Consider the following 20,775-nt stretch of genomic DNA (forward strand, 5'->3'; position numbering starts at 1 on the left):
TACTTGGTGGACGAGACCACGACTAGGACTAAAATAAGTTTAACTCGACGCTTTGAAATTTCAATTTCATTCTCACTATTGGAGTAATTTAAACTTAAAAGACTTTCAATCTCCACAATCAAAGTCTATTCTTTGTTATTTGGTTTTGGTCTACATGAAGTCCGATTGACCAATTAAATTAATGTAAAACACTCTCTAATTTACACGGTCCATGACGACTTCGCCACTTTTGCTGCCATTGAATTCATTTCATTTAAAAAGTTTGAATTCCGGTAGTTGGGTCATTAAAATATAAGGCCACCATCACTTTCCAATGTATTCTATTCTGTTCAGAACCCACATGTGAAAAGGGACCAATTTGGTGGGATGGCTTTGTTACATTGAAATTATATTAACCTATTAAGTAATGCAATTTCCACGAGCTTTAACAGTAATTTCCACATGCAATAATATATTTTTAATAATTTATTCTGTAACTATCATAACGTCCATCCGCTTGTATTTGTAATTTTTGAACGGTCCTCGTACTTTACCCGGGTCAAAAAGTCAACCTAGAATCAAATATTTGTTTTTGCTCAATCAACGTATGTTATCTTGGGTGTTTGTGTCGTGGACATCGTGGATAACTCACAGAGTCACAGTTGTTAGAGCTACCATTGTATTGAGTACCATAACACAAGAGAGAGGTGGACTGACTGTCTTGGTGCCTTTTACTTTAACAGCATATTTGCATTAAAATAAATACTTGTCAAGTGATAACTCAATTGCGGTCAGCCTCACTATAAATCTATATAACTACTTGCTCATTGTTTTCTACATTCTCGTCTCAGCCTATTAAAAGGTGAATCCCGTTTTTCACGCTGGGAGTTTCACTCTCTCTCTCTCTCTCTTTTATTCTCGTTTTCTTTTAATTCTTCGTTTATCTTCTGGATTTGCTTGGTTGAATGGTGTTGGTGTTGATGGGATATTGATTAACATGTTGTAGGTTTTGAGAATGGAAAGTCCTGTGAAGAAAGTGTTGCTGACCTCTGATGGAGATGAGATTTCGCGAAACATTGCTTTTCATTTGGCCAAACGGGGATGCAGGTTCACTCTGATTCTATCTTCTTTCTTGTTTTCTGTTAATTTTTTGTTTTAAATTGTCTGGGTGATGAATCAAAGAAACTACATAGAACATCCCAAATTCCAATTTTCTTTCTGGGTTCTTTTCTTCTTTCAATTTCATTGAATTAATTACTTTTTGTGGATTATTTTTTTTTTTTTTTTTTTGTTTGTCAAGATTGGTTTTGATGGGGAACGAGAAGCGCCTTCAAAGTGTTGCGGAGAAGATAAAAAGTTTATTGAAGGTTGTTGAAGCAGTTGAAGTGGTTGGAGTAGATATGGAAGATGAGAGAGAAACAAGTTTTGATGAGGCAGTGAATAAGGCTTGTCGAATTTTGGGCAATTTCGATGCTTTTGTGCATTGCTATACGTATGAAGGTATGTTTATTGTGTGGTCTTGTGATTGATATCTATAACAGATTGATTTTTTACTACTAAAAATATTTACACTTTTTGGAACTACTTTCCCGTTTTGAGAACTTTAGTAGGCCATTTACAAAAAGTGGAAGATTTTTTTTTGTGAAACATGATGAGACTTTTGTGTCGAAAGTGAAAGTGAAGTTTGAGTTAGTGACGGTAGACAATTAATTTGGAAACTACAGGATTAAGCAGACACTGCTAATTGATTCACCAATAATTTATGTATAAATCTATGTATGTGGCTGGTTATAAAATGTTTGTTGTGTAACAAAAGATGATTATTATGGTGTTAAAAAATTAGATTGACCAAATACTGCCTTTCTGATATATTATTTGGGTTATGGTTTCATATCTGATGTAAAGATAGTGGATTCATCTTCTGAAATTTTTAGGGACTTTTTGTTTAGAACCAACTTGACATGCTAAAGTTCAAGGAAGCATATTTTGTCCGATTATGTGAAACAGGAAAATTTATCATATATGATTATGTGAAATAGGAAAGATGCAAGACCCACTACAATTAACTGAGGAGGAGTTCAGAAAATTAGTGAGAATCAATTTTGTGGCTTCATGGTTTCTTTTAAAGTCTGTTGGCAGAAGAATGCGAGACAACAATGCAGGAGGTTCCATTGTATTCTTGACCTCAATAATGGGGGCTGCGAGAGGGATTTATCCAGGAGCTGCGGCCTATGGTGCATGTTCGGCAGGTGTGCAGCAGTTAGCTAGGGTAGGTATCTTTGCAAGGATCTTGTTTTATTTCGGTGTTTTTTACTCTTGCCTACGCTTTGTTGTGCATCAAAGGTCATTATATTAAGGATAGCTACCATCTTGAACCTTGAAGTCTCAGGGTCCATGTGTTGCACTATTGCATTAGGAAACAGTGTGAATACTACATGTTTCTGATGTGTAGTGGTGTAACTTAGGGACATTCTGGTACCTTAGTGACCAGAATGCAACTAAGGCTGTGGTCTTAATTTTTGTATTTGATTATGCTTCATGTGTTTTAGGTGAAACATTTGATTCCGATTCTTTAACATGATCATATTTGTGTACTTTTATGGTATTAGATATTTCGTTGTTAACCATTTGAACTTATTTTTCTTGCATGCAAAATAGTCATAAGAAGTGGTCCTAACTTAGAGTAGTTGAAGGGATAGGAGAATAAAAATTGATATAATACATGAAGTGAATGCATTTTGAGTAGCTTGAATTAGACAGGGCAAATAGAAGTCAATGAAGTGGTTTCTGATTTGCACATCTGCCTCTAAAACTGATAGTTGAAGTTCAAGGAATATTTATTGTTTAAATAGGACCATAGAGAGATTGGTCATGATTTGTGCGAAGCACATGGTGGTCCTTGATTTGGGAGAGTATATGCTCTGTTTGAGCTGTTATTGAGGAGCAACCGTTCTTTGAAGTTAAAATGGGCTTAGTTTAGAATTCCTGTGCAACCCCAAACTTTCTTGATCAGACTTTAAAGTTTAGATATTACTATTCAGTATTTTTGCTCTATGGAATTAACTATGCTAACATCTTGGATTGCTTTTGTCAGACAGCAGCACTGGAGCTTGGAAAATACAAGATCAGGGTTAATGCTATTATCCGCGGTCTGCATTTAGAAGATGAATATCCACTAGCAGTGGGGAAGGAGAGGGCTGAGAAGTTAGTTAAGGAGGTAGTGCCACTGCAGAGATGGATGGATGTTGAAAATGATCTGGCTTCGACTGTTATCTATTTAATCAGTGATGGTTCACAGTATATGACTGGAACACCTATATTTGTCGATGGAGGGCAGTCTCTGACTAGGCCTAGGATGCGATCTTTCATGTAACTCAATTCAACAGGGCTTGCTCAGTTGAGTGGGATATTCTTTCTCAAGGAAAAGCAAAGTGGACTTTTTCCAGATTAATTGTAAGTTTATAGAATAAAAGTGGCTCATCAGTTCTGGGTTCCTTTGGTGCTGGTATTTGCAATAAGTCAATAGTACATAAGCAACAAAGCAAGTTGTTCAAATGATTTTTTTTTTTTTTTTTTACAAATGGGTTTCTATTACCAGATGTTTTGCCATAATCAAAATGATAGTTTCCATTGGACGGTGGTGTTCACCAGCTCTGTTGTGAAACCAAAATTGGTCTCTCTTGTACCTTCAACTGCTAACATTTCTAGAACAATTTATAATCATAACTTGGTTGATTTCTCATACCGTAAGCATCTACCGCGTTATATATTGTAGCAAGATTTTCGGGAATTAATGTCATTTGTCAAAGTCAAGTTAATCTGACCTGGTACTCGGCAGTCGGCAGAGTCAATTTTGTCGGTGAAAGCTTATCGCTAGGATTTGGCAACAAAAATGATGCTAGGAGAACATGTTACAATAGGCAAGTTTTATTCTAATAATATACTGTCTCAAAGACTTTGAAAATAAATCATATAGAGAAATGCTATCAGGACTTGAACATTCATGTCCAATCTTTAATCAATTGAATCAATGTCATATCGTTCATGTTTACAGGACAATTAGAAATAAGATCAGACTCATTCCGATCCGACTTTGTGGTTGTGAACTGGGAGGCATTAAATTGAGTCAATTATCTATGAACAACGTCAAACTCATCCATTTTTTTTTTTTCAAAACAAAGGATAACAATGTATAATAATCTTTTATAAGAAGAAAAATCAAAGTATAAATTTTATGAGAAAATGAAATTATAGACTTAAAATTGGTCTACACGAAGAAGACGTCACCTATTAGCATACCTAGCACATGGTATTCTTGTACAAAACCAGAGAAACTAACGAATATTCCTTGACGTAAGAAGCAGTATGTACTTCAGTACTAAATGACAAAAATAAATAAATAAAATCTTAATATTTATAATATAAATATTTCTCACATGTTAAAATCACTTGGTGTTCATTCATTCATGATCCAAGAAGAAGAAGAAGAAGGTCACTGATTACGCCATACAACCCCATTCAAAAATGACAGCTACACCTTGGAATACGAGAAGAATTATTCACACATGATGACATACATGATCTATTTAACATCAAGCCCACCTCTATGTCATTGTTTTTAACGTGGACGGCTTCACTGTTCCTCTGCCTCTTCCCTTTGGCTCTCACTGCAAATTATTTGCAGTATTTCCATTTCACTCGTCACTTGATGAAACTCCCAACTCCTTTTAATTTCCCAAATTTTATCATGGTAAATATATTTTTCTTGGATACCTTATTTTAATTGCATAGAAAACTATTTTTTTTTTAATTAATAAAATCTTATGTCAATAAAAATAGAGAAAAGTTAGTGCAAGAAAACGCCAAGTCATAGAATAAGACTAGACAAAAATGTTTCCTCAGATGTATATATGAGAAATATTCCTCTTTGACATAGATGTTCTGTTGAAAATTAACCTCCTATATATTATATGCATATACGAAACTTAACTTCTTATTTAAAATAAACATTAATTATAATAATTCGCACAGTTGACATAACATATTCTCTTATAATAGACAACTTTTCAAACAATTTTATTTTTTATTTTTTATCTTAAGATGAAAGTAGGTATTAAACAAACACTTTCAAAACACATGTCAAATATAAGTGTAAAATTTTCTCTGGATTGATGTAAGAATGGTGACTATATGGGTAATGAAAGTGATATTTGACTGAGAAGGAAATTAGGAGGCAGGGGATTGAGCGATGGCTATTTGCCAACTAACACATAAATATTATTAGGAGGCATGTTAGTTTTTGTTTTGACGTTTCAAAGCAAGTTTGAAAATAATATACAATTACTCAAAAGCTTTTGCTTTTTCATTATTAATTTGGAATTTGGACGTTCATTCAGTAACCAACGAAACCAAACATTTCTTTTAACTTTTTTCTATTCAAATAATGGTTTAATGATATTTTTTTTGTATTTATTAACTTTAAAAAAATTATTTTATTATCTAAATTTATATTATATTCTCAATTATGGTGTCGTTACGATTCTATAGTACCACAATTCTCTTCTCTAATTATCACTCACTAAAATCTCTTAAACTCTATTCTCGTTAACCTTGTCAATCTTTGACAATCGAACAATTAGGATTTCTACAATCATTTTTCTCAAATCAAATTCTGATCAATCCTAGCTAATAAAATCTGACTTTTTCTCAACAAAAAACTTATCAGTATTCTCTCTTCAAATTTCAAAAATTTTAACTGTTTGAATTGAATTTGCCCTTGTTAATTATCAAAATATAAATATAAATAATAAAATAATATTTTAAAAGTCTATAAATACGAGAGTGTGATTAAACCCTCCGATTTGGACAACCATTTCGTATTTGGGTAGGAAAAAGTTGTTTACTGTGTATGATTGAAGAAGGGCTGCGCGGACGGGGCACAGCTTTATCTAATACGTCTAGATCCTTGTTTTGTCCAAATTCAAAGACACATTATCTCTTTCATCAATACTTATCTTCTTTTTTTTTTTTTTTTTTTTTATATATTTTTATTTTACAAAGTGTAACAAGATATCATAAGAAATCCCTTATAATTCTTAATTTCTTATAGAGAGCCGAGCCCGAAATATGAAGCATTAATTTATAATTATATTTATTTTTAGATTGCCTAATATGTATCCAGTTGATTTGATGTAATTTGGCTCCATTCGTGTCTCCCTGTCTAGCTGATAGTATACATGCTAATATCTACCCTACGAAGCCAAGTTTCATAATCTGAAGTTTGTTTTTCATTAATTTACGATTTTTTCCTTTAAATGAAACTTTTTATTTATATTTTATAAAACTTTATATTATTTACAAAAAAAAAAAAAAAAAAAACCTCTTCCAAAATCTATGCAAGCAAGATTCTATTATAATACTTCAGTAATTTACTTTCTTTTCCCTGGCTATAGCAAACTTTACCCCGAGTATGAAAACTTTAACCCTTTTCCCTTTTTTTTTGGGGGAATAATTTTCATAAAACTTGTGTAATTTGGTTTCAAAAAGAGTACTCCTTGTAAAAAAAAGAAAATATCTTAATAATAATATGCCCGTATTTTTTTCGTTAAGAAACATTTACATATCTTGATCTTTATTTCAATTTTATGGTTATTTAAAACCTAACCCAATTCATCTAAATAGCTAATTTCAAACAGACCAATTTTTTTGTTGGTTTCAATAAATTTAATTAATTTGTCAGATCCATATATGTGTGTGTGTGTGTGTGTGTGTGTGTTAGAATACTTGCTTAGCTGTTTCTCTCGGTTGATTTTTTTTTTTTTTGTTAATTAAAAAAAAAAAAAAAAAAAAAGGGGAGGCTCTGGGTCATTGTCCTGATGGCTAGCCAGTGGTCCATCCATCCATGTTACTTATAATCAATCTCATGAGGAAAAGGGGAAACAATAAAGTTCTAATACTAGTTCACGGACACTCAAATCCTCGGCTTCCTTTTAGCAATCAATATTATGGCCCCAAAAACAGAAGAAAAGGAGGAAAGCAATCAATGAAATAATGGAAGAAAAGTCATTGGTCAGATTATCACTAATTACTTTTAGAATAATGGAAACAAAAAGAATATGTCTATATGCATGCACCATGAATCTCATGAGAGATAACAGTGACGCTAGCTCCTTCATGGAAACTCAGGCAGACATGCACTAAACCCCTCATTTTATATTTATATATTTTATGACATTCAATGGTCTACAGAAAGTTGTATCTCCACGTGTGATATCTTCTTAGTCCACACACAACTGCTTCTAGTCAAACCTTCCAATAATACCCAGCAATGCATCACCAAACCCTTTCACATAATAATATTAATATGCGATTTTCATGCCACAACTTTCTCCTACATTACATTCGTACCTACCGATTTTTACAAATATATGTCAACTAGAAATACAATATATCAATTTAATATGATTTATAGTTATTAAACTAAAAATTAACATAAAACATTAATAAATTGATTTATGATATTATAGGCTTTATTATAAGATAATTTTTTCTACTTTTACTTTTATTGGATATATGTAAAAATGAGACGTGATTTACTATCTTACTTGGGAGTTGGGACTCTTTATAATTTTTGCACATGATTAACCATGAAACGTAGGGGAGTCTTAATTAGCAAAGGGGGCCTAGTTGTAGTCGTCAATTTAATCCTTTTTTTTTTCTCTGTGTAATAATGGATTATTAACATGCTATTGTCTTTCTTCTAATGATGGAGCCGCCACCATTTTCCAATTTACTTTATACTAATCAAATCCGCTGATGAAGCTATTTTTCTTTCTCTTGGAAAATTATCGTGCCGTCCACGACACCTTATACTCTCTCTATATATATAGACTGTTCAATTCTTATACTAGTTCTATCCTCCATACATTCATATTTTTTCCGTGATTCTGCCCCCACCAAGGAGCCCTCTCCTTTTATTTAGATTTCAATTCAACCTAGGTTGGACAAACAACAGTTCTTCTCTTCTTCTTCTTCTTCTTCTTCTTCTTCTTGTTCTTTACTGGCGTTAAATGGAAAACTACCAGATGTTCTTCCCTTGTTCCTCTACGGGGCAGTCAGCTTATCCATTAACGACGTCGCATATAACAAACTCTGACCATGTTTTTAGTCATGGAGATAGCTCATCAAGTGGGTTNTCCACGACACCTTATACTCTCTCTATATATATAGACTGTTCAATATTTATACTAGTTCTATCCTCCATACATTCATAATTCATTCATATTTTTTCCGTGATTCTGCCCCCACCAAGGAGCTCTCTCCTTTTATTTAGATTTTAATTCAACCTAGGTTGGAAAAACAACAGTTCTTCTCTTCTTCTTCTTCTTCTTCTTCTTCTTCTTATTCTTCTTCTTGTTCTTTACTGGCGTTAAATGGAAAACTACCAGATGTTCTTCCCTTGTTCCTCTACGGGGCAGTCAGCTTATCCATTAACGACGTCGCATATAACAAACTCTGACCATGTTTTTAGTCATGGAGATAGCTCATCAAGTGGGTTTTTGGGATTGAAGCCAGAAAGTTTTGTCCCAAAAAGTACAACAAGTCATGTTAAAGACCTTTCTCAGATTAATGGAGGGTTTCTAGTGTCTGAAAATGAGGGAAAATCAAGTAAAAAGAAAGGGGAAAAGAAGGTTAGAAAGCCCCGATTCGCTTTTCAAACCAGGAGTCATGTTGATATCCTTGATGATGGGTATCGGTGGAGGAAATATGGTCAAAAAGCTGTGAAGAACAACAAATTTCCCAGGTCAGCTGAATTAATCATCTTCTAGCTTCACAGATTTTCAATTTCACATTTGCATATTATTAAATTTGATATGTGTTTAGTGCAACTGTGTTGTTTCCAAATTAGGGTTATGGAAGTAAGATCATTGCAAATTATGCATGCTTCGTCCCTGCATGTGCGTGTACCGTATTGGCTTAATTTCATTAGTATTAATTAGTTCTAGAGGTTCTCATTATCCCCCCTTTCTAATTCGTATGCAAAAAAAAAAAAGATACTTATAGATCCTAATGTTAAATTACATCTAGGGTTTCCATAAACAGTACACATAAAATATTTACAGATCTATTAATCTTCCAAATACATAAACTATACCATCCGAAACCCCAAATCGATATTGTTAGAGTTGGTTTGCAATTGTTGAGAGCACAGACGAAAAAGGTCTGAAAATTCCATGTAACCCTAGCTAATCTAATTTCATATTTGCTTATATGAAGTCATGTAATTCATGTCAAATTTTAGTAAAATGATGTCATAAGACCACAATAAAACATAGGTTTTTCCACAAATTTCTCTCAACTACTACTGACAATGCATTTAATGTATAAAGAATTTTATTGACATAAATTCTTGAATAATTGATTGCAAATCAACAACAAATATAGATGAACATGACACTAAAAGTTTCGATGTCATGACCAATTCAATGATGTGATACTCAAGCAAATTCAAGAAGGGTTTGAATTTAGTTAAATAATTGCTCGTCATTTACCATAAATGATGAAAGTTTTGAGGAAGTAAATATATATTGATACAGTTTATTTCATATATGCAGAAGCTACTATCGTTGTACACATCAAGGGTGCAATGTAAAGAAGCAAGTTCAACGCCTAACCAAAGATGAAGGTGTTGTGTTGACAACTTACGAAGGGATGCACACTCATACAATTGAGAAACCTACTGACAATTTTGAGCATATCTTGAGTCAATTGCAAATTTATACTCCCTTTTGAAGCCTTCATAAATGTGATATTATATATTGGTGAATGATACACCTTTAGAATTCACTCCTTAGATATGTGGAATTTAATAAATTTGTGTTTGTAAAATATATGTTGGCTGAAGATTTTACTTTACTTAAAAGTAAAGGTTATATCAATTAGATTTTGTAAATTTTTTGTGTGTGTGTGTGTGTGTGTTTACACTGTGTATGGTCAGACATTGCGAATTTAGCAAGAGGTCGGTGCTCTTGGCATAAAAGAATATGTTGAGAGATTGATGTTTCAATTATTCAATGTATGTGTTGTGGGGTTTCTTTAATTCTTTTGCTTTCTACGGACTTATATATTTGACTATTACCTGTCAGATATAAATTAAAGAAGCTCAACTCTTCAGTGCATAATGTGCTACAAACGAAGAGGCTTGTCATTGAATTAATAAGCAAATTTGGATGCTAATTTTAAAATTTCATTTACAATATTGTTTTAACATGAATTTGAAATTCATCATGTTCAATTTATGGGAATGATATATCCAAGACATTAGGGTAGAAAATTCAGTTTAATTTGAAGAGCCAACAAAATCCCTAACCAATGAATATAGAACAAAACCTCAAGGGATTGGTCTGACGGTTAAAGAAGCTTGATCAATTTCTTAAGTTTCTGAGTTCAAATCTTGGGACTACCTACCACAATAATATTATACGCACAAATTGGTCTGGATACCTAGATTACCAAAAAAAAATATATATATATATATAGAACAAACATTTGAAATACATATAATATCCTACCATTCTCTTCTCCAAACAGCGTTTAACTAATTTATTGATTTCTCAAATTTTAGAAGGAGCCCCATCGTTAGTAATGTGTTAAAATTACAAATAATAATAAATTATGAACTCTTTAATCTTAAAATGTAAAAACACGTAAATTTGGAATAGAATGAGTTACATATATTGTCTTGAATAAAATTGTTTGGACAAGTACTTCATACTAATTATAAATTAAATTATAGTATTAAATATTTATATAAAATTCATTGATTACATTAAGATTTAGTAAAGAGTATAATTATTTTACATCATCCCATTCCCATCAAATTTCATGATAATTTCGTATTATTTTATGTATCATTTGATATAAAAAAATTTAGGATAATATAATAAAATTGTTGGGAGTCTTATTAATCTTGTTTAAAATTTTACATGAGTAACACTTGTTTATATTAATATTGCAGCCGAGTGAATTTTCCCACTTAGCATCAACTTTAGAAATTTTCCTACCGACATCACCAAAATAAATCAAATCGTACAATATTCTTCGTTTAAGGCATTCTTATTTGGTTTCTAAAAATCCTTAGTACAATTCCAACACACGATATAACTTGTCGTTATTTTCTTCGATTCTAAATTTAGAATATTAACGAGTATGATATTTGAAACCCAAATTTAGAATCGTGGTCCCCTTGTACAATCATATTTGAATTAATTTTCTTCCTTCACAAATTATTGAAACCAATGAAAATCTTAAATACATACAAGGCTAGCAGTAGCCCCATTTTGAAATTTGACTGCATTTTGTAATATACGTGATTAAATTTATTTATTTTCAGTTGCTTTCAATGAAAATTGACACTTGTCAATCAAGAGTTATCATAGAATTGGATGGATGGTATTAGGTTGGAATTAGAGGTGTAAATTGGGTCGTACCGAAAAAAATTAGGTGAGAGTTTTACAAAAACCTAACATGATTAGAATCTTTGTTTGTGACTTTTCAAATATATCCAAAAAATTGAATATAGATAATTAAATGCAATAGTATTGTTTGATCTTCATTAAATAAATTCATAAGCTATCATGGGTGATATTCATTCGTATAGAATAAAATATACAAGAGAAATTATTATAAACAAATTTTTTTTTTTTTTTTAAAGGTAGGGTAATTGGTTGGCCACTCGTTTGGTACAACTCAAACTCAAAACCCCCTGGCTTGTCAACCCTTCACCCCTCCTTCAATACATCTGGTTAAAAAGTGAGTGGTTAAAGATTGATTTGAAAATACTATTTGGGATAATGTTATCGCACTCAGATTATTATAGTATGATTTAGTCAATTTTTGAACTATGATCTAAAGGTTTAAGTTAAAGATTGATTAAAAAACAAAGGTGTTTGGGGTCTTAAATTAAGGCATTAAAAACACTTTTCAAGGATACAAAACGAATGGTAACATTATTACCCAATACTATAATGGACCCTAACAACAAGCATAATAATTCCTTCTAGGGTTCATGATATTTGCTAGAAAGCAGAGGGAGGGTTTGTGATTGTCAAGGATTAAATTAAAGAGTTAATGACTTTTTTTCACCCAAATAATGGTTGAATAACATTTTCTCACTCATAGACTTTTAAAATACTATTTTATTGTCCAAATTTATATTTCGGTAGCGAATAGAGAGTAAACTCGGTCTAGGCTGTTAGGGTTTTTGAAGAGGGAAGGTCGACGAGTCTTTTGGTGGTGGAAGATTAGATTTTGGTGATTGAGATTAATCAGATTTTAACTTGGGAGGGACGGATACGCAAACCCTAATCGTTGGATTACCGATGATTAGTGAGGTCGACTAGAGTAGGGTTTGAGGGGTTTTAGTGAGTGATGATCGAAGAAGAAAATGATGGTAGTATAGGGTCGCAACGATATGGAAATCAGAAACGAAATATAAATTTGAGTAATAAAATAATATTTTAAAAATTTATAAGTGAAAAGATGTCATTAAACCATTATTTGAGTGGGAAAAAATCGTTTATTCTTAAATTAACTTTAAGTGCCCGCAGGCGCAGCCTCGTTTGTCTTACCTGGCTGCTTCTAGATCTTCTCATTATCCCTTTATGTGATTGATTTATTGACATTACAGTCAATGTTTCAAGAACTTTAATTATTAATTAATTGAACTAATCAAGAATGGAAGTCCCTTTCTTCAATTCCTCTAATCATCCTCTTTTTCTTTCAGTTGTTTTTTAATTGTATAATAAGTCAGGAAATAAAAGGTTTCAAACAAGAAACTGAAGTAAATGGACCGAGTGAAAATTGGACAAATTTCCACTAAGTTAATTATCAACTTTCGTCTCTCTTTCTTCTTAAAATTGATACATGACCTTAAAGTCAATTGTTCCACCGAGTACTTGCATGCCAGCTTAGCTAGATCCTTAGAATGCTATCTATCTATCTATTTCTTTTGGACTTCAAATTTCATCGTCTTATCTTCGTCCCTATTGCTGTTTCCCCTTTTTTGTCAAACTGCTCCGTAGGAATATAAGTTTTGTATTATATATAAGCTATCATTAAGTAGGACAGGAGAGGAGAGTAAACAGATTGTTGACCAGGACTAGGACCTGAAGCTTTGTTAGAGCGAGTGAATTGGGACAATAAATGTCACTTACATAAACTGGAAGGATTTTATTCAATTACGGGACTTTAAAAAAGTTGAGTGTGGTCTCATCACCTTCAGAATTTTCGAAGACGACCCTCGGCCTTGTGGGGAATGTATTCATGACTCATGCTTAACAATTATTACGCAACTGTAATACAGGGACAAAACTTGAACTACATTTCTAGTTCATAAGAACATTTCATTATTGTCAACATCAGTAGCCTCAGGCATATGTTTTCCGAGTCGAAGTAAATATTTAATTCCTCTATTCTTGTTCCTTGTTTCCTGCAACTATCAATACTTTAGCCCCATCGTTAGTAATGTGTTAAAATTACAAATAATAATAAATTATGAACTCTTTAATCTTAAAATGTAAAAACACGTAAATTTGGAATAGAATGAGTTACATATATTGTCTTGAATAAAATTGTTTGGACAAATACTTCATACTAATTATAAATTAAATTATAGTATTAAATATTTATATAAAATTCATTGATTACATTAAGATTTAGTAAAGAGTATAATTATTTTACATCATCCCATTCCCATCAAATTTCATGATAATTTCGTATTATTTTATGTATCATTTGATATAAAAAAATTTAGGATAATATAATAAAATTGTTGGGAGTCTTATTAATCTTGTTTAAAATTTTACATGAGTAACACTTGTTTATATTAATATTGCAGCCGAGTGAATTTTCCCACTTAGCATCAACTTTAGAAATTTTCCTACCGACATCACCAAAATAAATCAAATCGTACAATATTCTTCGTTTAAGGCATTCTTATTTGGTTTCTAAAAATCCTTAGTACAATTCCAACACACGATATAACTTGTCGTTATTTTCTTCGATTCTAAATTTAGAATATTAACGAGTATGATATTTGAAACCCAAATTTAGAATCGTGGTCCCCTTGTACAATCATATTTGAATTAATTTTCTTCCTTCACAAATTATTGAAACCAATGAAAATCTTAAATACATACAAGGCTAGCAGTAGCCCCATTTTGAAATTTGACTGCATTTTGTAATATACGTGATTAAATTTATTTATTTTCAGTTGCTTTCAATGAAAATTGACACTTGTCAATCAAGAGTTATCATAGAATTGGATGGATGGTATTAGGTTGGAATTAGAGGTGTAAATTGGGTCGTACCGAAAAAAATTAGGTGAGAGTTTTACAAAAACCTAACATGATTAGAATCTTTGTTTGTGACTTTTCAAATATATCCAAAAAATTGAATATAGATAATTAAATGCAATAGTATTGTTTGATCTTCATTAAATAAATTCATAAGCTATCATGGGTGATATTCATTCGTATAGAATAAAATATACAAGAGAAATTATTATAAACAAATTTTTTTTTTTTTTTTAAAGGTAGGGTAATTGGTTGGCCACTCGTTTGGTACAACTCAAACTCAAAACCCCCTGGCTTGTCAACCCTTCACCCCTCCTTCAATACATCTGGTTAAAAAGTGAGTGGTTAAAGATTGATTTGAAAATACTATTTGGGATAATGTTATCGCACTCAGATTATTATAGTATGATTTAGTCAATTTTTGAACCATGATCTAAAGGTTTAAGTTAAAGATTGATTAAAAAAGAAAGGTGTTTGGGGTCTTAAATTAAGGCATTAAAAACACTTGTCAAGGGTACAAAACGAATGGTAACATTATTACCCAATACTATAATGGACCCTAACAACAAGCATAATAATTCCTTGTAACAAATCTAGGGTTCATGATATTTGCTAGAAAGCAGAGGGAGGGTTTGTGATTGTCACGGATTAAATTAACGAGTTAATGACTTTTTTTTACCCAAATAATGGTTGAATGATATTTTCTCACTCATAGACTTTTAAAATACCATTTTATTATCCAAATTTATATTTCGGCAGCGAATAGAGAGTAAACTCGATCTAGGCTGTTGAGGCTTTTCAAAAGGGGAGATCGATGAGTCTTTTGGTGGTGAAAGGTTAGATTTTGGTGATTAAGATTAATCATATTTTAACTTGGGAGGGGCGGATACATAAACCCTAATCGTTGGATTGCCGACGATTAGTAAGGTCGACTAGAGTAAGGTTTGAAGGGTTTTGGTGAGTAATGATCGAGGAAGAAAATGATGATAGTGTGGTATCGCAATGATATCAAAATTAGAAATAGAATATAAATTTGAATAATAAAAAAATATTTTAAAATTTTATGGGTGAAAAAATGTCATTAAACCATTATTTTAGTGGAAAAAAATCGTTTACACTTAAATTAACTTTTAAGTGCCCGCAGGCGCAGCCTCGTTTGTCTTGCCTGGCTGCTTCTAGATCTTCTCATTAACCCTTTATGTGATTGATTTATTGAAATTACAGTCAATGTTTCAAGAACTTTAATTATTAATTAATTGAACTAATGAAGAATGGATGTCCCTTTCTTCAATTCCTCTAATCATCCTCTTTTTCTTTCAATTGTTTTTTAATTGTATAATGAGTCAGGAAATAAAAGGTTTCAAACAAGAAACTGAAGTAAATGGACCGAGTGAAAATTGGACAAATTTCCACTAAGTTAATTATCAACTTTCGTCTCTCTTTCTTCTTAAAATTGATACATGACCTTAAAGTCAATTGCTCCACCGAGTACTTGCATGCCAGCTTAGCTAGATCCTTAGAATGCTATCTATCTATCTATTTCTTTTGGACTTCAAATTTCATCGTCTTATCTTCGTCCCTATTGCTGTTTCCCCTTTTTTGTCAAACTGCTCCGTAGGAATATAAGTTTTGTATTATATATAAGCTATCATTAAGTAGGACAGGAGAGGAGAGTAAACAGATTGTTGACCAGGACTAGGACCTGAAGCTTTGTTAGAGCGAGTGAATTGGGACAATAAATGTCACTTACATAAACTGGAAGGATTTTATTCAATTACGGGACTTTAAAAAAGTTGAGTGTGGTCTCATCACCTTCAGAATTTTCGAAGACGACCCTCGGCCTTGTGGGGAATGTATTCATGACTCATGCTTAACAATTATTACGCAACTGTAATACAGGGACAAAACTTGAACTACATTTCTAGTTCATAAGAACATTTCAATATTGTCAACATCAGTAGCCTCAGGCATATGTTTTCCGAGTCGAAGTAAATATTTAATTCCTGTATTCTTGTTCCTTGTTTCCTGCAACTGTCAATACTTTAGTATGTATTTATAAAAGTTTAGTACCAGAATCTTGCAATTCAGAAATCCCAACCCCCGATGGTTGATAATCCCACTTGCATCGACTATGAAGAAAGCAAACAAGTGCAGGCAAAATAATGAAGCACCTGCAGTTTCCAACAACCAGGCACTCTTGAATACCTATGCTTTATCAGAAATTATAATTCCTGATACCTCAGGGATCAGTTTAATCCACTTGGCGCAGTGATATGCAACTTGTTCAAAAAATTCCCCAGTTTAACCTAATCACATGATGGGTAAGCTTTATACCGCAGTTTTAATTCTCATTACCATGCGAGTTATTTAGCTCATTGGTCGTGTTGTAGATGAAATCTAATTATATGTAACGTTTTCCTCCTGTATGCTTCATTGGTTTTGGGTGGAGATATATTCAAATCTTTTCATACCAATCACGGCGGTAGATGTTGGTTTAACTTCTCCATCGGCTTTGATTCAAAACTTCAAATAAAACATTTGTTAGGTGCTTTGTGCGCTACACCAGATAGCACTAAATCATACACTGTACTAATAGGATTTAAGTGCCCTGAAAAATCAGCACCTTAGCATAAACTGGACACATTGAAAAAGGATTTCTCTTTCCCTTATCCATTTCCCATAGTTGTGGTAAGTGAAATGAAGTCAAAACTTTTTGACATTTGATCACTATCTTTTCCATGTTAACAATGATACCAATTGACTTATGAGCAAGACCACACCGAATCATAAATTACCTGATTGAATTCAAAAACCAGGAATTATTGTTGATTCTGACGGTTTAGTGACATGCAGCTGAGCTAAGGATGGTTTTTAATACAAAATGCACACTCTTGCGGTTGTGGACACAAAGTTACAAAAAAACTACATTAATTGAGAAACAACAAACGAAATAAAAGTACAAAGAATTAATGCCAAAATCTTATCCAAAATTCTTCAAGGCCCCATTCATAGCTGCAATCACAGTATTTTAACAGGGGAAGCAATAAACAAGTTAAAATGGGACACTGTTTTTGGTTAAACAAACTAAGATAATAGCTAACAGGACATGTGAATCAACAGCATTGGTCTGCATTACATTCCACTAGAGACAATATTAAAACTGGCAACAAACAGGAGATTTAAACAACCTCACAGGAGTCAGAAGGCGCTACTAACTAAAGCCAAAATAAAGATAAAACTTAAAATAAGTATAGGTTATTTTTTATAGTTACATATTAGAATATTAATACACCATAATAAAATCAAATTTTAGTAAGTTTGGTGCAAGCATAATTAAGGACTTATTCTCAATAAATCATCAAAAGTCACAAAAGTTAAAAGAAAAAGACTACAAACTCTCATATAACAACCAGCCCATCGCAAAACATTAGTGCTTCTCCTTTGGGGTGTCTTTCTCCGGAAGTTTCGACTCCAATTCCTTGGGCTTTATCTTCTCCCCAGCCCTGAAAGGAGACCCATCAAAGCAATGTTTATGTCACAGAGAGATGCAACCTAAACATTAGTTAAAAGATGGAATTTGCATAATATGGAAAGCAAAGAAATGCAGCCAGCCACCATGTTAATGATCATATAGAATTCAGTGAGGACATCAAGAAGATTAAAACAGGAATTTATGCGTCAACAAAAAGCCAGAATCACAATCTTTCTGTTCAAAAGGTACTTTTTCCTATTGCTTACAATAATCATGATAAGTGTTATCGCTGTGTCCCAGCATCTATAGCCATGTTTTCCCAGACTAGTCTTCTATACTCAACTAGATAATTTGATGGCAGATTATCTAGCTTTACATATAAATAATGTTTAGCACCAATACAGAGTACTTATGGCACTTTAACCTGCCATTTATGTAATTTGAAATTATGTGGATTCATGCAACCAATCATGAAAAATCCTACGAGTTCAATAATCATTGATTTCATGAAATAATTTGTCAAGCAAATCTAACAAAATAAAAGAAAAAAAGGTTGCTGAAAGCCATTAATCAATTCAAGACTGATTCTATGAAAATATCTCTCACATCTCTCACAGAATTGAAGATGTTAGCTACACTTACTGGAGTGAACACCTTCTTGAAACCAAATTACTAACTGATTTACTAGCTTCTATTTCCCTGACATGAGAAAACTAAATTTGTTTTCATATTATAGCATTGCAGCAATTCCATTACAATAAATATTCAATCACTACTCAATTAGGAAAGTGCACAATTCTCACAAAACTTTGTTTTCAAAACAGTCTAGTGCAGTAAAGAACCTGAATTAATTGTTAACTTGAGAGTCTCCTATCATGAATTTCTCCAATAATCAATGTCAACATGAAGACTATGCATTTCCTCTCATTGATACACAATCATAATCATATTACTCTAGTACTAGATAAACAAAACATTCTAAACTCAAAACACTTTCTCTGTCAAAGGCTATATCCCAAAATCATAATGAGCAGCTTGAATCAAGTCTACGATTATTTAAACTCACCTATGGTACTACTCAATGCATGAATTGTACACTCATTCCAGTAAAAGATTGCAGCAACATATATCTTTAGTAAAAAGATGAACATATTGAATATGAAATTTCAGCATTTGTCAAAAGCAAATCATCCATATTTCCAACTAAAACAGTCAGAATCTTAACCTCAAAAATTAACTACAATAGCCAGATAATCAAAACACAAACTTGCAGGCTTTTCCAACTGTTCAAACATAAATTTATTTAAATTAAATAGATAATTAACAAAATTAAAAATTAAAAAAAAATACGGCTCGTAACAATCAATTAAACAAAATTAATGCCCAACTTTAGGCCAATCACCAAAAAGATTTATTCCACAAAACAAACGAAAAAAAACCCAGAGAGAGAATTACTTGGAGGCAGCAGAAGATTCTTCTTCGAGCCAATTACGAATATGTTTAACATTGCGCCTGAATATAGAAGCTGATTGTTTCACATCGCTCCTCAGTAAAAGAACTACTGCACTCACACCCGCTACTGTCAATATGAAATTCGTCAACGCCATTTACTTTGCTTCTTCAACTTTGAAGAACCTGTAACTTCCTTGTAATAAACCTCGATGCGACGGTTTTGCCTTTCCAAAGTTTCTCTCGGAACAGAATTACGCTCTGGAGAAGACAAGGCTTCTATATTGGGCCTATTAGACTTGGGAGTTGATCTGGGCCATCTGGCCCTGCAAATTTGCCCCACTTTTTTTTGGGGGGGTACTATTATAATAACACAAGAAAAATATGCAAATAAAAGTAAATATGCAAATTTCCAGTTGTAGATGAGAGAAAATAAAGAGAAGTAACCCGAAGGCGGTCAAGAAGATTTGCTCCCTTTATTGACTTCTTTGATTTGATCCACCTTAAAGACATCTATCACATTTTAGGATTACTTTGGAATATAAGACTTATAAAGTATTAAATAAATCATGATGATTAATTGAAATACACGAAAAATGAAATGGAAACTTCAGTCATCAAAAAATAAAAAAATAAAAAGAAGTATAATTGAAAAGAAGCTTCTCCACTTATTCTAATATGTAAATAACCATTTGTTCTATCTTTTTAAGTACTTTCATACCAAAAGGTTTAATTGAATTCTTTGTTGAGACCTGAGATAAAGTTTGTAATACAAGTAAAGTGTAAAAAATAATGTTCAAATTTAACCAGAAGATAATAATAAAAATTAATGGGTGGCTAATGGTTCATGGTGCTTGTATCTGAAGTAAACATGAAATTTCTTGATCCATTGAATAATACTAGTACCCATCAAATCAACATTCGTTTGATAAAAGAAAAAGTGGGAAACAAATCACAAATAACATTCCAAATCAGATGTTGGAAAAGTAGAAAAAAGTGACAAAGAAAAGTCAAGACATTTATTTCATGAGTGTTCTGTCTCCTCCTATCTTTTAAGTCCAAAATCACATTGGACTAAGTCTCTGTCTCTCTGATAAGTCATTTCTTATTTTATCGAATTTGACATTTAACCCCATGTTAACATTGACATTATTCATTGCAAATGAGAATGAGGATTAATCATATATATATAAAGTATAAAAATATTATAAATCTTATTTCTAGATAAATACTAACTAGGGCAAAGTCCAACGTCGTCATTAGTTTTCTGACTTAGAGAAAGTTTTTGTGCATTATTTGACATGACAATGTTTCACATCTAGGAGCTCTAGAACCGGTTTGATAATCTTTTGAGGCAAAATCCTAGTCAGAACAAATGTTTAGAAATGATTTAGACATTTCTTGGATTGGTTGAGTCTTTCAAGCTTACCCAGGATAATATTTTCACTATTCATCCCGTTGAGCCTATGAATGACTGAAAATTTGACATTAAGGTCGAATGAAAATTTTCTTTGTTAGCCA

The 20,775-nt window shown here is 32.2% G+C and overlaps 3 protein-coding genes across 3 annotated transcripts; 2 read left to right on the top strand and 1 right to left on the bottom strand.

Moving 5' to 3' along the window:
* Window positions 1-840: 840 nt before the first annotated feature.
* Window positions 841-3,530, top strand: LOC116145561 (3-oxoacyl-[acyl-carrier-protein] reductase FabG). Its single transcript, XM_031431012.1, has 4 exons — window positions 841-1,086; window positions 1,280-1,479; window positions 2,019-2,248; window positions 3,074-3,530. Exons 1-4 carry the CDS (start codon window positions 995-997, stop codon window positions 3,350-3,352), a joined length of 801 nt encoding a protein of 266 aa, XP_031286872.1. The 5' UTR covers window positions 841-994; the 3' UTR covers window positions 3,353-3,530.
* A 4,691-nt stretch (window positions 3,531-8,221) lies between these two features.
* On the top strand, window positions 8,222-9,917 carry LOC116145559 (probable WRKY transcription factor 75). The gene is made up of 2 exons (XM_031431010.1): window positions 8,222-8,782; window positions 9,594-9,917. Exons 1-2 carry the CDS (start codon window positions 8,412-8,414, stop codon window positions 9,769-9,771), a joined length of 549 nt encoding a protein of 182 aa, XP_031286870.1. The 5' UTR covers window positions 8,222-8,411; the 3' UTR covers window positions 9,772-9,917.
* A 7,632-nt stretch (window positions 9,918-17,549) lies between these two features.
* LOC116145587 lies at window positions 17,550-19,532 on the bottom strand. The gene is made up of 2 exons (XM_031431039.1): window positions 19,261-19,532; window positions 17,550-17,836 (listed from the first exon to the last, which is right to left on the bottom strand). Exons 1-2 carry the CDS (start codon window positions 19,410-19,412, stop codon window positions 17,761-17,763), a joined length of 228 nt encoding a protein of 75 aa, XP_031286899.1. The 5' UTR covers window positions 19,413-19,532; the 3' UTR covers window positions 17,550-17,760.
* Between the last annotated feature and the right edge of the window lie 1,243 nt (window positions 19,533-20,775).

This window comes from Pistacia vera, unplaced genomic scaffold, assembly GCF_008641045.1.
Source record: "Pistacia vera cultivar Batoury unplaced genomic scaffold, PisVer_v2 Contig462, whole genome shotgun sequence".
In the NCBI taxonomy this organism is placed as follows: Eukaryota; Viridiplantae; Streptophyta; class Magnoliopsida; order Sapindales; family Anacardiaceae; genus Pistacia; species Pistacia vera.